The 17,328-nt window shown below is 39.1% G+C and overlaps 1 protein-coding gene across 1 annotated transcript in view; it reads right to left on the reverse strand.

The window, feature by feature from the left end:
* Positions 1-17,328, reverse strand: part of LOC122792225 (CUB and sushi domain-containing protein 1-like) — a 3,080,606-nt gene that overhangs the window by 736,680 nt on the left and 2,326,598 nt on the right. Inside the window, exon 43 of the mRNA XM_044059969.1 lies at positions 1-69. This exon is cut by the window's left edge and continues 78 nt beyond it. Coding sequence (XP_043915904.1) covers positions 1-69 — 69 coding nt within the window. The remainder of the gene's footprint in view (positions 70-17,328) is intronic.

Here is a 17,328-nt window from a genome sequence, read left to right on the forward strand (position 1 = left end):
TGACAACCATCAAAGGAGAGGTATAATTCCCACTCAAAGACATCAGGAGCCGTTTTTGTGCAGAGGGACCTACAAGATGATTTAAATCATTACATTTTCATCATTTTTCATATATTAAATTAGACAACAATTTTAAAATTTCTTGACAGACTTTCTAGGAAGCTGACTACTCAGAAATGGTAATTTCTTTGCAAGACAAAAAAAGGTAGAATTAAGATAAAACAAGAATACTAATAGAAAAGCTTGCATTGACTTTTTTAAATATTACTCATAGCCACTGCATTTTGAAATGAAGATGACCTGTGAAAAATTTCCTATTAGTATACAGAGCAGGTATTTTTGCAACCCTTTGTTAATTGTTACGTTTCTTGGTGAAGGCACTATAAGATGGGATATTTGTTCTTTCCCTCAAGATGCAGTGATCTTGGAGATGACTGTATAATTTCTGGGGTTACATGACTTGAAAGTTTAACAAGAAAATGGATTTTGAAAGCTACACTGAAATGGACTTATGAATATCCTGAATTTTTTGAAATGGCACTTCTTCATATTTCTAACGAGGATCCATTTGTAGTAACTTATTACTTAACAATATTGCAGTTTTGCAATGAAACAAAGGTTCTTGAAACAGTATGTGATTGATTTTTTAACTCAGGCTAATGAAGTCATGTATTTATATCACTCTTTACTTCTGAAATCTGATTTTATTTTCCAAACATGGCAAAACAAAAGATGGCCTCAGGCAACGTTTTTTCAACTCATTACTTCTTCATCTCCTGCCACACACACACACACACACACCCACACACACACACACACACACACACACACACACACACACACACACACACACACACACACACACAAACATAAACACATAGACAATACAAGCACATTTACATTCCTCAAATACAAATCATACCTGGACATTTGACTACAGATGCAGAATAGATGACCATTTTACATTATAACGTATAACGATCACAGCATTTTGGGTTCCATAACCAAAACATTTTCTTCAATCAGATGTGTTCTGAAACATATTCTTGCACCACATATTCTAGAAAAGTCTTATCTGTATTCTTCAACAAATGGCTTTTATTTCTCCTATGTATATTTCAGTCTTGATGTCTTGACAACAAAACAACTTAGTTTCTCATGCTTCCGGACCACACCTTCTGGTTGCTATGACAAATTTTGATGATTTTTTACATTCTTTGCTTTTCTGCAATTTTGAAACAATTTTATTAAACTACTTTAAGGTTCGCCACAGCAGGAACAACTCAAATGAACTTAGATAATTCTATTTAGTACAAAAGGTTGAAAGAAATTTCATCTGCTTGTCATAGTACTGTTTTTGTACTGATAGACTATGTTTTTCAGCCTTTCAGAGACCTGATTATTGTTCCTCAATAACAAAGAATAAGGGAGCTTAGATTTTAGTCTATAGTATTTGTAATGCTGACATTCCAAAACCTTGCAAGTTAGTACTTTTAAACTTCAGAAAACCAATATAACAGTGTTGCTGTTTTTTTTTTTTCATTAACAATTTGAACCACTCTTTCAAGTTTACCTTTAAACTGTCTATAACATGGAATAAACGTCATGAAGGGGCTCTCATTTCTCATAAAAATATTTAAATTATACATTTGAGAACCATTGTCTGAAACAATAAAATAAGGAATATCATGCCTTGTTAATACAGATTTTAGTTTCTTTTGGTAACCTCCAATAGTCAATATCACAAAGGATTTTGGTGATAGAAAATATTCCTGGGAAGCAAAGGCCATCATCTTTCTGAAGATGGATACAAATTTATAGACTCTCTCTCTCTGGCTGTTATTATTATTTGATTTGTGTTTATTCTCAGCTGTCTGTTGAACATCTGCCATCTTGTGGTTAAGTAGGCCCATTCTTTCTTCTTTGCTTAAGACAAGAAACAACTATGGGAGTCCATCATCAAGACAGACGTCATGATTTTTATTTGATATGGTATAACTTCATACAACTTTGTGGCAGACACAGCAGGCATTCTCACACTCCTGAACAAGCCTGCCCCAGAGAATAATGCCCTCTTAGAGCTCTACTGTAAAACAGTTCAGTAGTAAACAAGCACTTCCTCAGTTTATGAGCTGCATGGTGGGTTTTTTTTGCCATCAGTGGTATCCGATTCTGCAAGAACAGACCACCACCCTCTACTCGGGATGGAAGAGAAAACATAAACAGCTCATTCCCACAATCTCTCTACCCAGCTCCTTCAGTGCCTACGCCACAAATGAACTGAAGTCATGTGGGGCATATTCTGGGATCCATTCCCGTACACCACAAATCCAGACATAGACTATCATTGTGATGTGCATTAAAATAGCACACCGTAGTATTATTTGCTGAATCTGGAAAGAGTCCATCTGGCCAAAACAAAACAATGTTTTTTTTTTCCTAACTACTCACAAATGTGACACGTATTCTCTTCACCATTCCTTGTCACGGCTAAGTAAAAACAATTCCCTTGTCTCCTCTGAAAAAAGGGCCAGTTATACATCTCAATTCCCCGACTCTCAAATAAGGAAGGATTTCTTTCCAAAGAGCATTTCTTCCCTGATACCAAGATGTTCAGTGACATTTCCTCTTGTATTTTGCATCATCGTCAGTAAACTAATGAAATTCACCAAGGTCTCATGCTGTCATGAGTACTTGAGGAACATCTCTCTTAACTTTCAGCATATATATCAAAAGATCTACATTTTGATTGCGAATATATGAACGATTCATCTCAATGTAGCTGTCACATGCATTTGATACCTGGTTTATAAGCAATTTAATGAACCTATTTTTACCAACATGACATTGTTGGCATCCCCTGTGGGGTATAATGCTACAATATCTTAAAAATGGATATTTACTGTTTATGGTCACTCTGATTTTGAACCTTAGTTGGGAGGGTGGCCTAATGGTTAAAGTGTTTGCCTTACAAGCACAAGGCACAGGGTTTGAGTCTTGCAAGGGATGATTGGCTAGGCTTACAATGGCTTGCAAGGGCAGTTAGCCTAACACTAACCTATGAACCTTTCTGCCATAATTACAATAAGTATTCTCTCAGCCAGATACAACTACAATTCTGTCTCAATTTGTGATTTGTTTCCAGCAGTCAACAAATACTCTGGGTACATACAGCAAATACCTTGCTTCTAGAGAAGCAGAAGCTTATGTGCCATTAGTGTCAACATACACTGATAATATTATGCGCCAACACACACCAAAATATATTATCATATGTGATCTTGTACCAGTGAAATAGGACATTCAAGATTCTTCTTCTGCCACGTCCCACTACCATAACTATACCATTTTCAAGTACAGCTCTCAAGAGTATAATACTCTTTACTATGTTGGAAATAATATTTTAAATATGCTACAGTATACTTAGAAATCTCATTAATGTGTTTTAACCTTAGGTGGTATTAATTGCAGAAGAGCTCTGACTTTCTTATTACTCAGATTTAGGCCTTTGAAGTCAACACATGGCCCGTTTTCCAAATCCTGCATTACTGATCACTCATTTAGTTTTATTTAGCTCAGAATTAGATTATCTCACTGTGTTTAATAAACAAATCGTGTTTTGCTATAGAATTGTCCATTCCATCATTATTGCCCAGTCCCTCATTCATTTGAGCTATAACTCTCTGAAACATATTTGGTGCAGACACAGCTCCATATGGAATTTGAAGAAATCTGCATCTTCCAACAGAAGTATTATTTGTTCCCAGCTTAAAGATCCTGCCATCTAATGTAACTTGCCAAAACAGTTGATTGGCGTCTAGAACAGAAGAGACTGTATTACAAAACAAATGATTCTTCTACAGTATACAATGAATACTGTTGCCTTTTAAATTGTTTTTATTGTCTTGTAGGTCAATTCATTTATGAATTTTAAATAAAAGAATTTAGAATTATAGTTAAACTAAAACAGAAACACTGAAAAAAACAAAAATGAAAAATGCCTCATGGGACCAACACATTAGAAAACATAACATACAGATTTCTTCAGAACAAAGTAGTTTGGGATTTGTAATTTCAAATATCTTTGCCGGTTTCAGAATGGTCAATTTTCAATGCCTTTACTGGTTAGGCATTAGATCCAATATATCATATATCATCTTAACAGGTTAGTGATAGTCAACTGGCATTATTCTGTAATGAAAAAATCACTGTGTTATAGCATAAGATGGAAGTGCTTAACTTGGTGTTTTGTAAAATTATTTTTTCTGCCATCCTTGCCCACTGAGGCATTTTTATTTTAATTTATGAATTTTATTTGCTGTATTCACAGTCACCATACTGGTTACCCAGTCACTCAATGTAATCTGCTTTACAATTATCCTCAAATCCTTGGTTCTGTACAGGTCATTTAAAAATCTAGACTTTAAAAGTATTGTAACTTTCCTGCGAGATATTCAATTGGTACTACGGTAAGATTAATCTATAAGCAATTCACAACTGGAAAACATCATACATCAACAAATAAATTGTCAAAGTTATGCAGCAAATTATAGACTTTTACATACAGATCTTGAATGAGTTTCAACACGCCAAACATCTGAGAAGTCAAATGACCCAACATCAAGGAAACCTCTTTTCCTCCAGTCTTATGTTTCCTATTCCCATATTTACAACTAAGTCTGATCCCAGTGCATACACATGCAATGTACACACAGAGGTTTATTTGTCATCATCACTAGTTTGAAAAATTGCGCAAACCTCACATTTCATCTGTCTCTGTCCAACATAAATGGAACACTCTTTTATAATGTACTTTGAATTACTGTGTCAAAATGTCATAATCCTTATATTGCTGTATTAACTTTCTGACTGATATCCTTGCAGGCTGTTCTCTCTTTCCACTCCTTCTGTACAAATATACAAAACTCTTTATAGATTCTGTCATGCATCTGGAACTTCTATCTCTGCATTTGAGAGACTCTGCAAAATTTTATTCCACAACTTACACAACTGCTTCATAACATGAAACATTCTTGGCCCATGTTTTGAATCCATGTCTAGTGAAGCACTTGTCATTTATTTGCTTATTATAGTCTATTTTCTTTTGCTTTTACCAAACTTTTCTGCTTTCTCCTCATATGCAGTTTTACAGATAACTTATTCTTCTGTTAGGTATTCAACTTCAACGAAAGTCATCTGATGGCTGTATACATATTTATGGGTCTTATGAATCCCAGGTGTCTTCTTTTTCTCAAAGCTTATCTCTTATTTTAATAGCTGTAGCTGTCACAAAGAATTCTGTCTCATGCAAATGGATCACAAAAACAAATAAATAAATATAAATATGTTGCTAGACTTTGTTCTACTTATCTAAGGTAGGTAGACTTGACGCAGTGGTCCCTTTTCACTACAACCTCACTGTGTAAAATATCAAGATAACAACAGAAATACAGAATTTACAGACAAGCAGATTAAAAGTATATACAGAAAAATATCACAATAGTAAATGCCCCAAATAGTCTTAAATGTCTTTCAACAAAGCAGATGTATATTTCCCCAACTCATAAAAGTCAAATTTAAAACTGAACTACTGAAACCACAATTTCCATTTTTCTGATAAAATGCCTCTCAGATAGGGCTCTGCTGAAGTTGTAGCTTTAGCATATCCCTTTTTGCAAGATTTGGATTTTAAAGCCAAATAAATAGATTATGCCCTGGCATGCTGTGCTGCCAACTCAGTAACTTTACTTTTACAACTGCAACTTACACAGGGAAGCATATCATTTGATGATACAGCTTGTCATTTTTTACATTAAAATGTTAAAAGGCATTTAAAGTCACACCATCATATATTTTTTTATTAAAAAGGTGGATCAAGCCAAAAAAAAAAATGTTTCCCACACATTGTACTTTGTTAGTCAAGTGGATAAGATGAGAAGAGCCCTTTTTAGTGAAGACCCAGGATGAAAATTTCCAATTAGACAAGTACTCTGCCAGAATGTGGTACAGCCATCATCTGCTCAAGTCAAGTTAGAAATAACTTGTATGTTAGTAACACAACAGGTGGCATACTTGCCTTTGGTGCAGAAGGCTCTGGGTTCTACTCCCACACCATGTAGATGGATTGCTGACACTTCAGCACAGTATAAGGGAGTGCTGCACAACTGAGTATGTTGTCCTTTGGATGAAATGTTAAAGTGCCTGCATCGATGGTAAGTGCTGTGAAATCTTTTTGGTTGGGGGTTAGTATAATGGCTATGTTGTTTACCTTGGAGTCAGAAGGCACAGCATTTGATTCTTACATTTGAAAGGGAAATTGGCTAAGCTTAAAATGGCCTATAAGGGCAGCTAGCCTAGTACTTATCTAAGAACCTATGACAAAACATATATGTATGCAGTCAAATAATGGTATGCTCATCAGTTCTTCAAATCAAGTCAGTTATTAGCATATGTAGATTTTAAAGTGAGGCATGTTTATCATTCAGTAGAAGTAGCAACATACAGTACAGTAATTTAGCAGATCCTTCACAGCAGTGTATTCACTGTTAGTTTGGCTTAACAACCAATGGTAAGAGATAATTGCAGTACACGAGTCAAGAGTGTTCACAATGGCCATAGTATTGGGATATATGAGTTTGGTGATATCATAGTGGATGATGGTAGCCCTTAGAGTGCATTCATGTTACATGGAGAGTGTAGGATATCCCTGCAGTACACAGCAGCTCAGTCCAGCCACCAGGGGTTGGGTTAAGACCATCCAATAAAAAAAATAAATAAATCAGTGGCTACAAGCATGGTGGCTTTCATAATCAATTCTTATCCACTGGGTGGAGAAAGATCAATCCATAGTGTAACAGTACCCACCTGAAATCTTTCAGACTGTTGTATTAAACATACAGCGTGAATTCTCTACATTGGGCCGGTGATAACTATGTTTAAGACAGCCAAACAGTCTGTTCATATATTATTCATTATTAGCAAGGAAAACTGCCCAAAAGTAGAAATTTTGGGAAAACTGCATTTTTTGGGGGTTTTCTGAGGTCATGACTTGCTGGACAGAGCTGTTCTTAGGGTGGTACCTCAGTTAATCTCTGTATCAACAGAAACATATTTCCCTAGACGGAAGGATTTTTAGACTGCCTTTAAAAAGGGCAGGCATTTGCATTCTCATACATTTGATGCACATGTATGAAGTGAAACTGCTAGAGGGAACACTGCCTATTTTGTTCTTGTAGCAGATTTCAAGCAAATTGTAACCCCTTCAAATTAGTGTGTAGCATGCAATGCTCAATTTATGCACAATTTTACATTTTGCATAACGCAGCCAATATGCAGAGCAAAGTTGCATATGGTTCACAATCCAGTTTTCCTGAAGTTACCTGGGCTTGACCCATACTTTCTAACATTTCATTTTTTTTTCTCGTTGGCTAAGTTTACTGAAGGAAGCTAACTCTAGGCATTGGAAAATACCAGATTCACAATGACAAGTTAACTCCCTTGCCATCGGGCACAGATTCATTGAAGGAAAAAGATTAAGAATAAATCTGACAAACTTATACATTATAAGAATCATCTAACATTTTTTTTATGCAAAACCTCCTACCCCCCCCAAGTATATTCAATCTAAGTATGAACAACTGTGGAGAAAAAGAAACCTCTTCAAGAGTGAAAACATTAGCTAGATAAAATATACCATCTTGCAATAAACTGAAATAATGAAAAATGTTGGTAAAACCCTATTAACTTAAAAAAAACTGGACTGTGAAAATTACAGTTGATCAGGTAGTTGTTACCACGTGTACGGTAACTCTGTATACATCTGAGAGATTTAGAGGTAAATTAAGGAATAAGAATGCATGAACCTACCACTGAGGAGATTATGCCATGGTGAAACAACCAATGACAAGTCAGTTACAATTGGGTTGCAGAGAACATCTTAGACAACTGGTGTCCATAATTACATATGACTTCACTATGCATATAAAGACAAATTTCCTTTCGACATGACTGCAGGAAGCATGACCATGCTGATTGCAGGAGACACACTGGACAAGATAAAGATGAAGGTAAATAATCACAGAAACATTTGCAATGCTAGGTCCAAATAAGATGCTGGCAAATAGAAAGCAAAAAGGATTTGTCCCCCAAATACATTTTGTTCATGTTTCATAATACATAGTTGTAGACTTTCTATTTTTCCAGTCTGTTGACAATAACACTGAGGTGCTTCTTTACTTTATTCAAGTGCTCAAAGGCGTATCATAAACTCCAAACTGGTCATACAGAATCAGTCAGTTTTGATTACAGTTACTGTGCTAGTGACTGATAAAGACTTTGAACAGTAAAGTACCAAGCACACAGTATTTTAAATTTCTGGTTGAAAGAAGCTTTGTTTATGAGATGATTCCTTCTCACTTCAATCTTAGGATCCTGGCAAGATGTAATCAGTGATCCAAGACAGGAAGTGAGACCATAAAGTAAATATCTGCTAAAGGAATAGTTGGCAGGACATTGTGTCAATATTCTCTTAAAGTTCTTAAATGAAATCCCTCTATAAGCTGTAACTTTTGCAAAGGTTACAATGTGTCCACTTATCTCTATCATGGCAGTAACCTTTCATTGGTCTGAGTGAATTCCATTTTCTGAGTGCACCGAATTAAATATTTCCAGTACATCATTTTTTACCTGGGTTTGTATAGCTCTGACTGAACTTTGACCAATCTGCAGAAGAGCAATGCTACAGATCTCATCAGTCATTGTTCACATTACTCCCCTTTCGAATGGCAAACCACTCATTACTAACAGGTGATTTCCTGGAGGGGATGTTTCTTTTGCTTCTAACATAGTTCTATAATAAACACACCGCTTTCATCTAACTCACTGCACAATAATAGAAACAAAAAAGAGTGTTCTAAAACCAGTGCAAGTTAGTGTTGATACAAGACATGTTCTGCTTGCTCTTTCTTTATAACAAATATGCTCACAAATTTTCTGCTTTAACCTATGCTCCTGTAAACAGAGAATTTTCATGCAAAAAAGAAAAAGAAATGGCAGTTTAAGCTCAATGCAACTACCTTTCCAGGAATTATTGATAGAATAAGAACATGTTTAAAACTTTGTTTACAAAGAAGACTTTAATTTTTTATGTGCACACATAAATACATTGCTCAAAAGCTTCTTTCAACTAATTTACATCATCTCTATTCTGTTTTTTGTCACTCATGCATTTTAAAATTGATATGTTTTGTTGTATATTTGACTCTTGTTGGTGGCACAGTGGTGCAGTGGTTAATGTTGTCACCTCTCAGCAAGTGGTTCCCTGGTTCAGTTCTCAGCTGGGGTGCCTTCTGTATGGAATCTGCATGTCCTCACTGTGTTTGTGTAGGTTTACTCCAGGTGCTCTAGTTTCCTCCCACATTCCAAAGACATGCAGCAGGTGGACTGGATTGGTGGACTGGATACCTAAATTAGCCCTAGGTGGGAGTGTGCATGTGGTACAGATGAACTGCCATGGCAAGGCTAGCTTGCTTGGTGGTATAAACTTTCGCTCTAGATGATTGTCACTATTGAAGTGACACCCCAACCCCATGTGCAAAATGAGAAAAAGAGTTGAAGATGGATGGACTTGACTGTTTTCATAATTTATTAATTCAATTCTAATGACTGGTATTTTAATGTCATGGGATACTTGAGAGCTCTTATATAAACCTATTCCTTTTTTTTCATTGATGTTAGGCTAAAATCTTTACATCTGAATAAAGACTAAAGAGCTTAAAAACATATCTTACTGGTGCTGGTTTCATATGCTATTTTATTACCTTTTGTGACCAACACGTGGAATCCTATATATTGATTTTTCAAGTATTTTATTGTACTTATCTGTTCCACTATTTAATGCATTTAGCAGAGACCATGGCATAATTAAAAAAAATGTGAGAATGACAATTTTCCTACATGCTATAAAGGTGGTGAGGAGTATAAAGCAATCATTTTTATTTTGGATATCTTCTAGTAATGCTCAAATGCTCGTCCATACTAACAGTTCAGGTTTTGTTTCATTCATTGTAGCTTAACCATACAGTATGCTTGCATTATTAACAAGTATGTAAAACTATGTTTATCAAGCTTTTATGACATATGGATGAGTTACAGGATTTGTAAATTTATTTTTTGGTGCATTTGTTGAGAAGGCACTCAGTTAGTGGGATACATTTTCTGAAATGAATTTGTAACTGCAGTGGCTGTACCCTGTTGTCCTGCAGAAAAAACAACTAAAATAATATCAATCTCAAATCAACCCCTTATGATATTAAAAGCTAACTGGAAATGAATGAACTGAGGAACTTACATTTATTTAACCCTTTTTATCCTTTGCAAAGGGGCATATAGGTCAAGCTCTACTTAGAACTTAGTAATGTTGCATTATGACTGGGAATGACAATAAACCCGGTGATGTGCAGAAGGAAGCAGATATTCTAATGGTAACTGTCAGCACCACATAGGGGCAGGTGGTAGGTTATGCCAGCCCTTTTGATCTTGGATATTACTTAAATAGTCTTTGAAGCAAACCACAACAATGGATAAAAAAAATGGTGTACTTGTTTTGTTTTCTATGTTCTAGCAATGTTGTGCATGGTGACCCCTTTCCTTCACTTTTAGGCAATATTTTCTCCACTTATATAAAAGACTATCTCAATAAAAAGCAGGCTGATAGCCTTCTATGACAACTGCAGAGCCTGATTTTGAAAAACAGGCAATCAAATCTAATACTGCACCATTCCAGTGTCACAGATGGGTCCACTTCCTTAGCTCTCTCGATGATCAATTACCTCTACAAGATAAAATCCCTCTAAAACAGAGACATAACATCCATCATCCAAATAATGCATCATAAAATTAACAAATAAAATGACAACTTTCAACTCACTACCAAGCTATTGCAATGGAACTTTAGGCCACCGAGCATTTCGTTTACGAGGCAAAATGTAGTATATTTTGCAATATGATATTCCAGCAGTTTGTTGCTTTATTAAGATATTTTACAAAGATTGCTTCTACAGCTTGGAATGCACTTCTCTGGGATATTAAAGGGTTCATGGTCTACTCTGCTTTCACATAATAACTCTTAACAGCTACAACAGGAATACACATACCTGCCCAGGTAATAGCTAAACAGTGTACCTGTTTAGATAATATCTGCCTGACATTCGTGCAGCAGCTCCAATCTATTGAAGGCCTAAAAATAAGTATGTTGCTTTATGTTTGCATTTTAACTATACAGTAATATATTGTGCATACTCTAACTTTGCATACATCTACCTGTGCTGCAATAATATTACTCTTCATAACTGTCTACCCAGAGAGTGTTAGGAATAGACCTACTAATGTGCAAGCATTAACACTGAAAACACTGTAAATAATATCTGCTTATTGACACCTATCTGTTGCCACTGTATAATGTCACTGTCTTCCAGGATCAAGACATTGCTGCTAAGGATCCTTAAACTACTCCAAGTACCCATTTAACAAAGCAAACAACATAAAATGTATAAATAAATTTATTACAAACACAGTGTCCTGTACTACTAGCTTAACACCTTACCTATAACTTTTTGGCTGGAAACTCCAAAAGTTCTTTTTTAGGATGTTCACTTTTAGATTCCTGCCCTTTTTGTTCTTTTGAAAGCATAATAGTTTAGTATAGTAATCCTGGCCCCTGGCACTCAGAACAGTACAGTTTTGTACCTACCATAAATGTAGATGTCCGATAGATATGCAACTGCAGTCCTGACATATGGGTTGTCCTGCCTCAGGCAGCCCCTCGGTCGGCCGGATTCCAAAGTCTGGGTCTGCCATCAGCTGATGTCGCCTCCTCCCCGACGTCAGAGCGGCTGGGGTATAAAAGCATCAGCCGATGCCATCTTCTTTAGTGTTTCTTGCCCCAGATGCCAGGTGCCCTCCAAGGAAGGCTAAATTTAGAGAATGCATAAAATTCCAGACATGCACAATAGTAATAAACAGATACACCGCAAAAGCTATCCCCAGCGAAGTTGGAAAAGGGGTAGTGGACCCAAAAAAGTAAATTACAGAGGGGTAGGAGGGAGGGTAAACCTGACTGCAGTTGCATATCTATCGGACATCTACATTTATGGTAGGTACAAAACTGTACTATGTCCTTCAAGAATGCAGCTGCAGTCCTGACATATGGGTTGAATACCATAGCCAAGCTGGGGGTGGTAGGATCTAAGAAAAAGATGGTGTAGCTAAAATGCCCTGCAGGACTGCCGAAGCAAAGCCTGCTCGGGATCTGGAGTATAAAGGCAGGTTGTAGTGTTTGGAAAATGTATGCACGGAGCTCCATGTAGCAGCTTCTAGAATGTCCTTTGTAGCCACCCCTCTTAGAAAGGCTGTGGAGGCGGCTATAGCTCTGGTGGAGTGTGACCTGATATTGGCTGGCACACCTTTTCCATGGAAAGAGTAACAGAATCTGATGCAGTGTCCAATCCATTTTGAAACTGCTTGTTTGGAAATTGCCTTTCCTTGCACTCCAGCAGCGTAAGCTACAAATAGTTGGTCAGACTTTCTGTTGGCCTTTGTTCTGTCCAAGTAGTAGCGTAATTGCCTGTGTATGTCCAAAGTGTGTAGCAGCTTTTCTCCTTTATTTTGAGGATTGGGAAAGAAAGTAGGCAGGTGAATTGCTTGATTTAGAGACACCCTGGATATCACTTTTGGCATGAATGAAGGATTGGTTCTTAAAGAAACTCTGTCCTGATGAAAAATGAGGAATGGAGGTACTGCCATGAGGGCCTTATCTCCGAGACTCTTCTTGCTGAGGTAACTGCCAACAGGAAAACTGTTTTTCAGGAGAGAAATTGCATTTCTGAAGATGCTGCTGGCTCAAAAGGAGGAAGAGTTAATTTTTCCAAGACAAAGTTGAGGTCCCATGCAGGCACTGGTGGTTTCCTGGGAGGTTTGATATTCTTTATCCCTCTTAGAAACTGTCTTAGCAAAGGATGTGAAAACACAGGTGGATCACAGTTGTATTTTGCTGAGATTGCTGAAGCATGTATTTTTATGGAAGAATATGAAAGGCCACTATGAAGCATTTCTGCCAAGTATTCTAGTATCTGTGGCATGCTTATTACTGATGCATCCTGACCCTTGTTGGCATTCCAGGTGATGAATCTCTTCCATTTGGCTGAATAAGCTTTTTTGGTGGAAGGTCTGCGTGCTTCCATTAAGATCTCTTGAACTTTTTTGGAGAGAGAGATATGGGTAGAAGTCATGGAACCCTCCAAGCTGTCAGCTGCAATGTTTGCAGGTTGGGATGAACAGTCCTGTAATTGTGCTGAGTTAGAAGCAGAGGCCATTGAGGCAGGGGCCACGGCTTGGTGCGAGATATGCTCCTTAGTAATGGATACCAGTGCTGCCTTGGCCAGTCTGGAGCTATCAAAATACCTTTCGGTTGCTCTGCTTTGATCTTCAGTAACACCTTGGTCATTAATGGTAGAGGTGGGAATGCATATATTGTCAGAGAATTCCAGCTGAAGGAGAGAGCATCCATTCTCCAGGCTTGAGGATGATGTGTCCTCGAATAGAACTTCTTCAGATGATGATTGAGGTGAGAGGCAAAGAGATCTATGTCCGGCCTTCCCCATGCATGAGTTATTTGTGAAAAAATGTCTGGATGCAGCATCCATTCGTGCGGGTCCAAAATGTTTCTGCTTAGACTGTCCGCCAGAAAATTGTCCTTGCCTGGAACAAACTGTGATTGCAACTGCAAGTTCAGTTTCAGGGCCTTTTCCCAAAGAGTCATAGTTAGTCTGCAGAGGGGGTAAGAATGAGTGCCTCCCTGTTTGTTTATGTACCACATGACAGTGGTGTTGTCCGTCTATTACCAGATGACCTTGCTGAAGAAATTTTCTGAAGGCCTCGACTGCATGAATCACTGCCAGCATCTCTTTTTGATTGATGTGCAGATGTATTTCCCGGGAGCCCATTGCCCTTGCACGCATCTGCCCTCCATGTGCGCCCCCCATCCATGATCTGAGGCGTCTGTTGTAATGGTTTGACTTGCTTGAGGTTTGTTGAAAGACATGCCTTTGTTTAATTGACTTGCTTGTGCCCACCACAAAAATTCCTTTTGGTGACATGGAATGAGTGGTATAATTTCTTCTAAGTTGTGGCTGTGTTGAGACCATAAACTTTTTAGGTACCATTGTAGTTTTCTCATGTGTAGTCTTGCCAGTGGAATCAGAAGAATGCAAGATGCCATGAAACCCAGGGCCTGCAGGATTTTCCTTGCAGTCATCTGGGTGAGCTTTGCTAGGCTTTTGAAGTAATCTGGTAATTGTTCTTGTTTTTCTTCTGTGAGGAAAGCCATTTGTGAGTTTGTGTCCAGTTTGGCTCCTAGAAAAATTATTTGTTGGGATGGCAGTAGTCTTGATTTTTGAATGTTGACTGTGTATCCCAAAGCCTGTAGTAAGTGTATGTCATAGTCCAAGCTTCTTATCAAGGCTTGTTTGCTGTCCGCTTGCATAAGGCATTCATCCAGGTAAGGGTATATTTGTATCCCCTGGAGTCTGCAATGTGCAATTACTGATGCCAGGCATTTCGTGAATACTCTGGGCGCAGTAGATAAGCCAAACGGCAATGCTGAGAATTGATAATGCTCTGACCCTGCAAGAAATCTGAGGTATCTTCTGCAGCTGTGTCTGATTGGGACATGCAGGTATGCCTCCTTGAGGTCCAGAGTAACCAGCCAAGACCCCTTGCCCAGCATGGGAAGAAGTTGCTGTAACGTCAGCATTCTGAATTTTGGCACAATGAGAAAAGTGTTTAGAGCGGACAAGTCCAGTATAGGTCTCCATTGCTTTTCTTTTCTTGGAACAAGGAACAGTCTTGAGTAGAATCCCTGGCCTTGTTCCTGAGGAGGAACCTTTTCTATTGCTTTGATCTGTAACAGGTTTGAAACTTGTATGAGTGCCTCTGCCCTTTGATTTTGTGGCAGGTTTGGCATGCCTTGTCTTGTTGGTAAGGTATGGAAGTGGAACCTGTAACCTTTGTCTATTATGTCCAGAATCCATTTGTCCTTTGTTAAAACGTGCCAATTCTTTGAAAATAAGGATAATTTTCCGCCTAAAGGTGCTTCTCTTTGAGCCTTGGTCGGCGGTGTCAAAGTCAAGTCATTGTGATTGTCCCTGTGGAGCAGTAGAAGTCCCTGCACCACTTCTCTGATTAGGCGGTTGCCATTGGCGGTCCCTGTAGGAGCCTCGGTATTGCCCTCTACCTCGAGCACGCCTGTTTTGTCCCCTTTGGAACTTGTCAGTGTCTGGAAAGGACCAATTCTTTGAAGGCCAATTCCTGCTGAACCTCGGTGGCTGAACCTGGAAGAAATCTTTGACTGTTTGTACTGATTTAGCCTTTTCCTCAATAGATTTCAACACATCCTGTGCATTAGCACCAAATAGCTTCTGTTTTTTCCAGAGGTGCATCTAGGAGCTTTACTTTAACATGATCTGGCAATGCCTGTTCTTTCAACCAAGCATGTCTACGTATGACGGCCCCTGTCATAGCTGCCCTACATGAAGCTTCCAATGCATCATAACCACACTGAAGAAAATGATTGCTAGCCTGCTGAGTATTATGAACCAAATCCTGCAAGGCCTTTCTATCTAAAGGCTCAGGAGAGGCTAACTTTTTCTGCAAATCATCCATCAAGAAATCCTGATACTGAAACATATGAAAAAGACAGTTAAGTGCCCTCATGGCAAGGGTGGTTGAGGTATAAACTTTTTTGCCCCATCTCTCCAAGGACCTAGATTCCCTGTCTGCGGGCAAAGGGTTTTTGGCCGTGGAGGTGGCCACTCCTTTGGGCCCCTGAGAAATAGTTTCTAGATCCACAGAGTGGGCCTTAAAGAGATGCTTATGAGTTTCAGGAACCCTGTAATATCTGTCTGGCTTGACAGGAGCAGGAGGGAGAGAATCAGGAGAAGTACTGGAGTCTGAGAACACATCATCCAATACATCTAACACTGGGGGTATAGCTAAAGGCCTGTGCTGGGGTAACTTAAGGAAAGTCCAAAGCCTTTTCCTGGAGTTGGAGAAATCCTGGCCCTGCCACTGAAAATGCTCTCTCATGGAGTGGAGAATTTCCCCGAAAGAAATATCCTCTGGAGGAGAGGCAGAGGGAATGGATTCATCAGCATCAGAATCCTTGTAGGCCTGGAAGGATTCTTCCTGGGAATCTGAATGGTCTGAGTCCCCAGAGGCTTCATCTGAGGAAAGGGTATCTGTCTGCTCAACCCTAGGCCTTTTATCTGCAGGCAGCTGAGAACCTCTGTCTGGATGTGCCTGAGAGCCTCTGATTAAAGAAATTAGATCTGCAGCTAAAGTCATGATCTGTTTATCAGAAGTGGAACCCTGGGAAAAGGCTTTCGGAGGGTGAGCCTTAGCCTGGCTGGCAGCCTTAGCACGTGTGTAGGCCTTGATAGACATAGAGGCCAGAGGCCTAGCTGCCCCACGTGCTGGAGTAACTTTATCCACTGGTATGGTGTCAGGTAAATCCTGGGCTTCGGTTTCAGGAGGAAAATCAACAACCGGCACCGGGGTAACCTCCGGGACCGAAGTGTGTGGTAAAGCGGTGTCGTCGGTCTGGAGCGGTTGAATTACCACCTCTGCAGAGACCAATGCACTCGCGGTAGGCTTTGGCATAGCGTCTGTGGAAGTCGCGGGCCGAGAATGTCGGTCCCGGTCCTTCCGTTTTTTGGAAATATGTGTTGTCGGTTGTTCCGACGGCATGATATAGGAGAAATTTTCCCCAAAAAAGTCTTCAGCAAATTCTGCCCGGCGCCTGAGTGTGCGCTTATTGAAGCAAGCACAGGCAGCACAGGCCGAGACGTCGTGGTCTGGGCCCAGGCAGGGAAGGCAGTATGAATGGAAGTCCTTATGAGGTATTTGTTTACCACAAGACAAACAATTATTAACTTTTGCAGTTTTATCTGACATCGGCTGAGGCAAGAAAAGGTTCCCCAATGGGGTACTTAGCTTTTTGATGACTTCGGTAACTGAAAACACAGGAGCTGGCTGACCGGCACTTGCGAACTGCTTCTGCTTCGGGCACTGGGCGGCAAGAAAGACTGAAGAAGATGGCGTCAGCTGATGCTTTTATACCCCAGCCGCTCTGATGTCAGGGAGGAGGCAACATCAGCCGACGCCGGACCCAGACTTTGGAATCCGGCCGACCGAGGGGCTGCCTGAGGCAGGACAACCCATATGTCAGGACTGCAGTTGCATTCTTGAAGGACATTCACAGAAACATAATGTGTC

The sequence above is a fragment of the Protopterus annectens genome, chromosome 1.part2 (genome assembly GCF_019279795.1).
Source record: "Protopterus annectens isolate FY-2018-M chromosome 1.part2, PAN1.0, whole genome shotgun sequence".
Taxonomy (NCBI): domain Eukaryota; kingdom Metazoa; phylum Chordata; order Ceratodontiformes; family Protopteridae; genus Protopterus; species Protopterus annectens.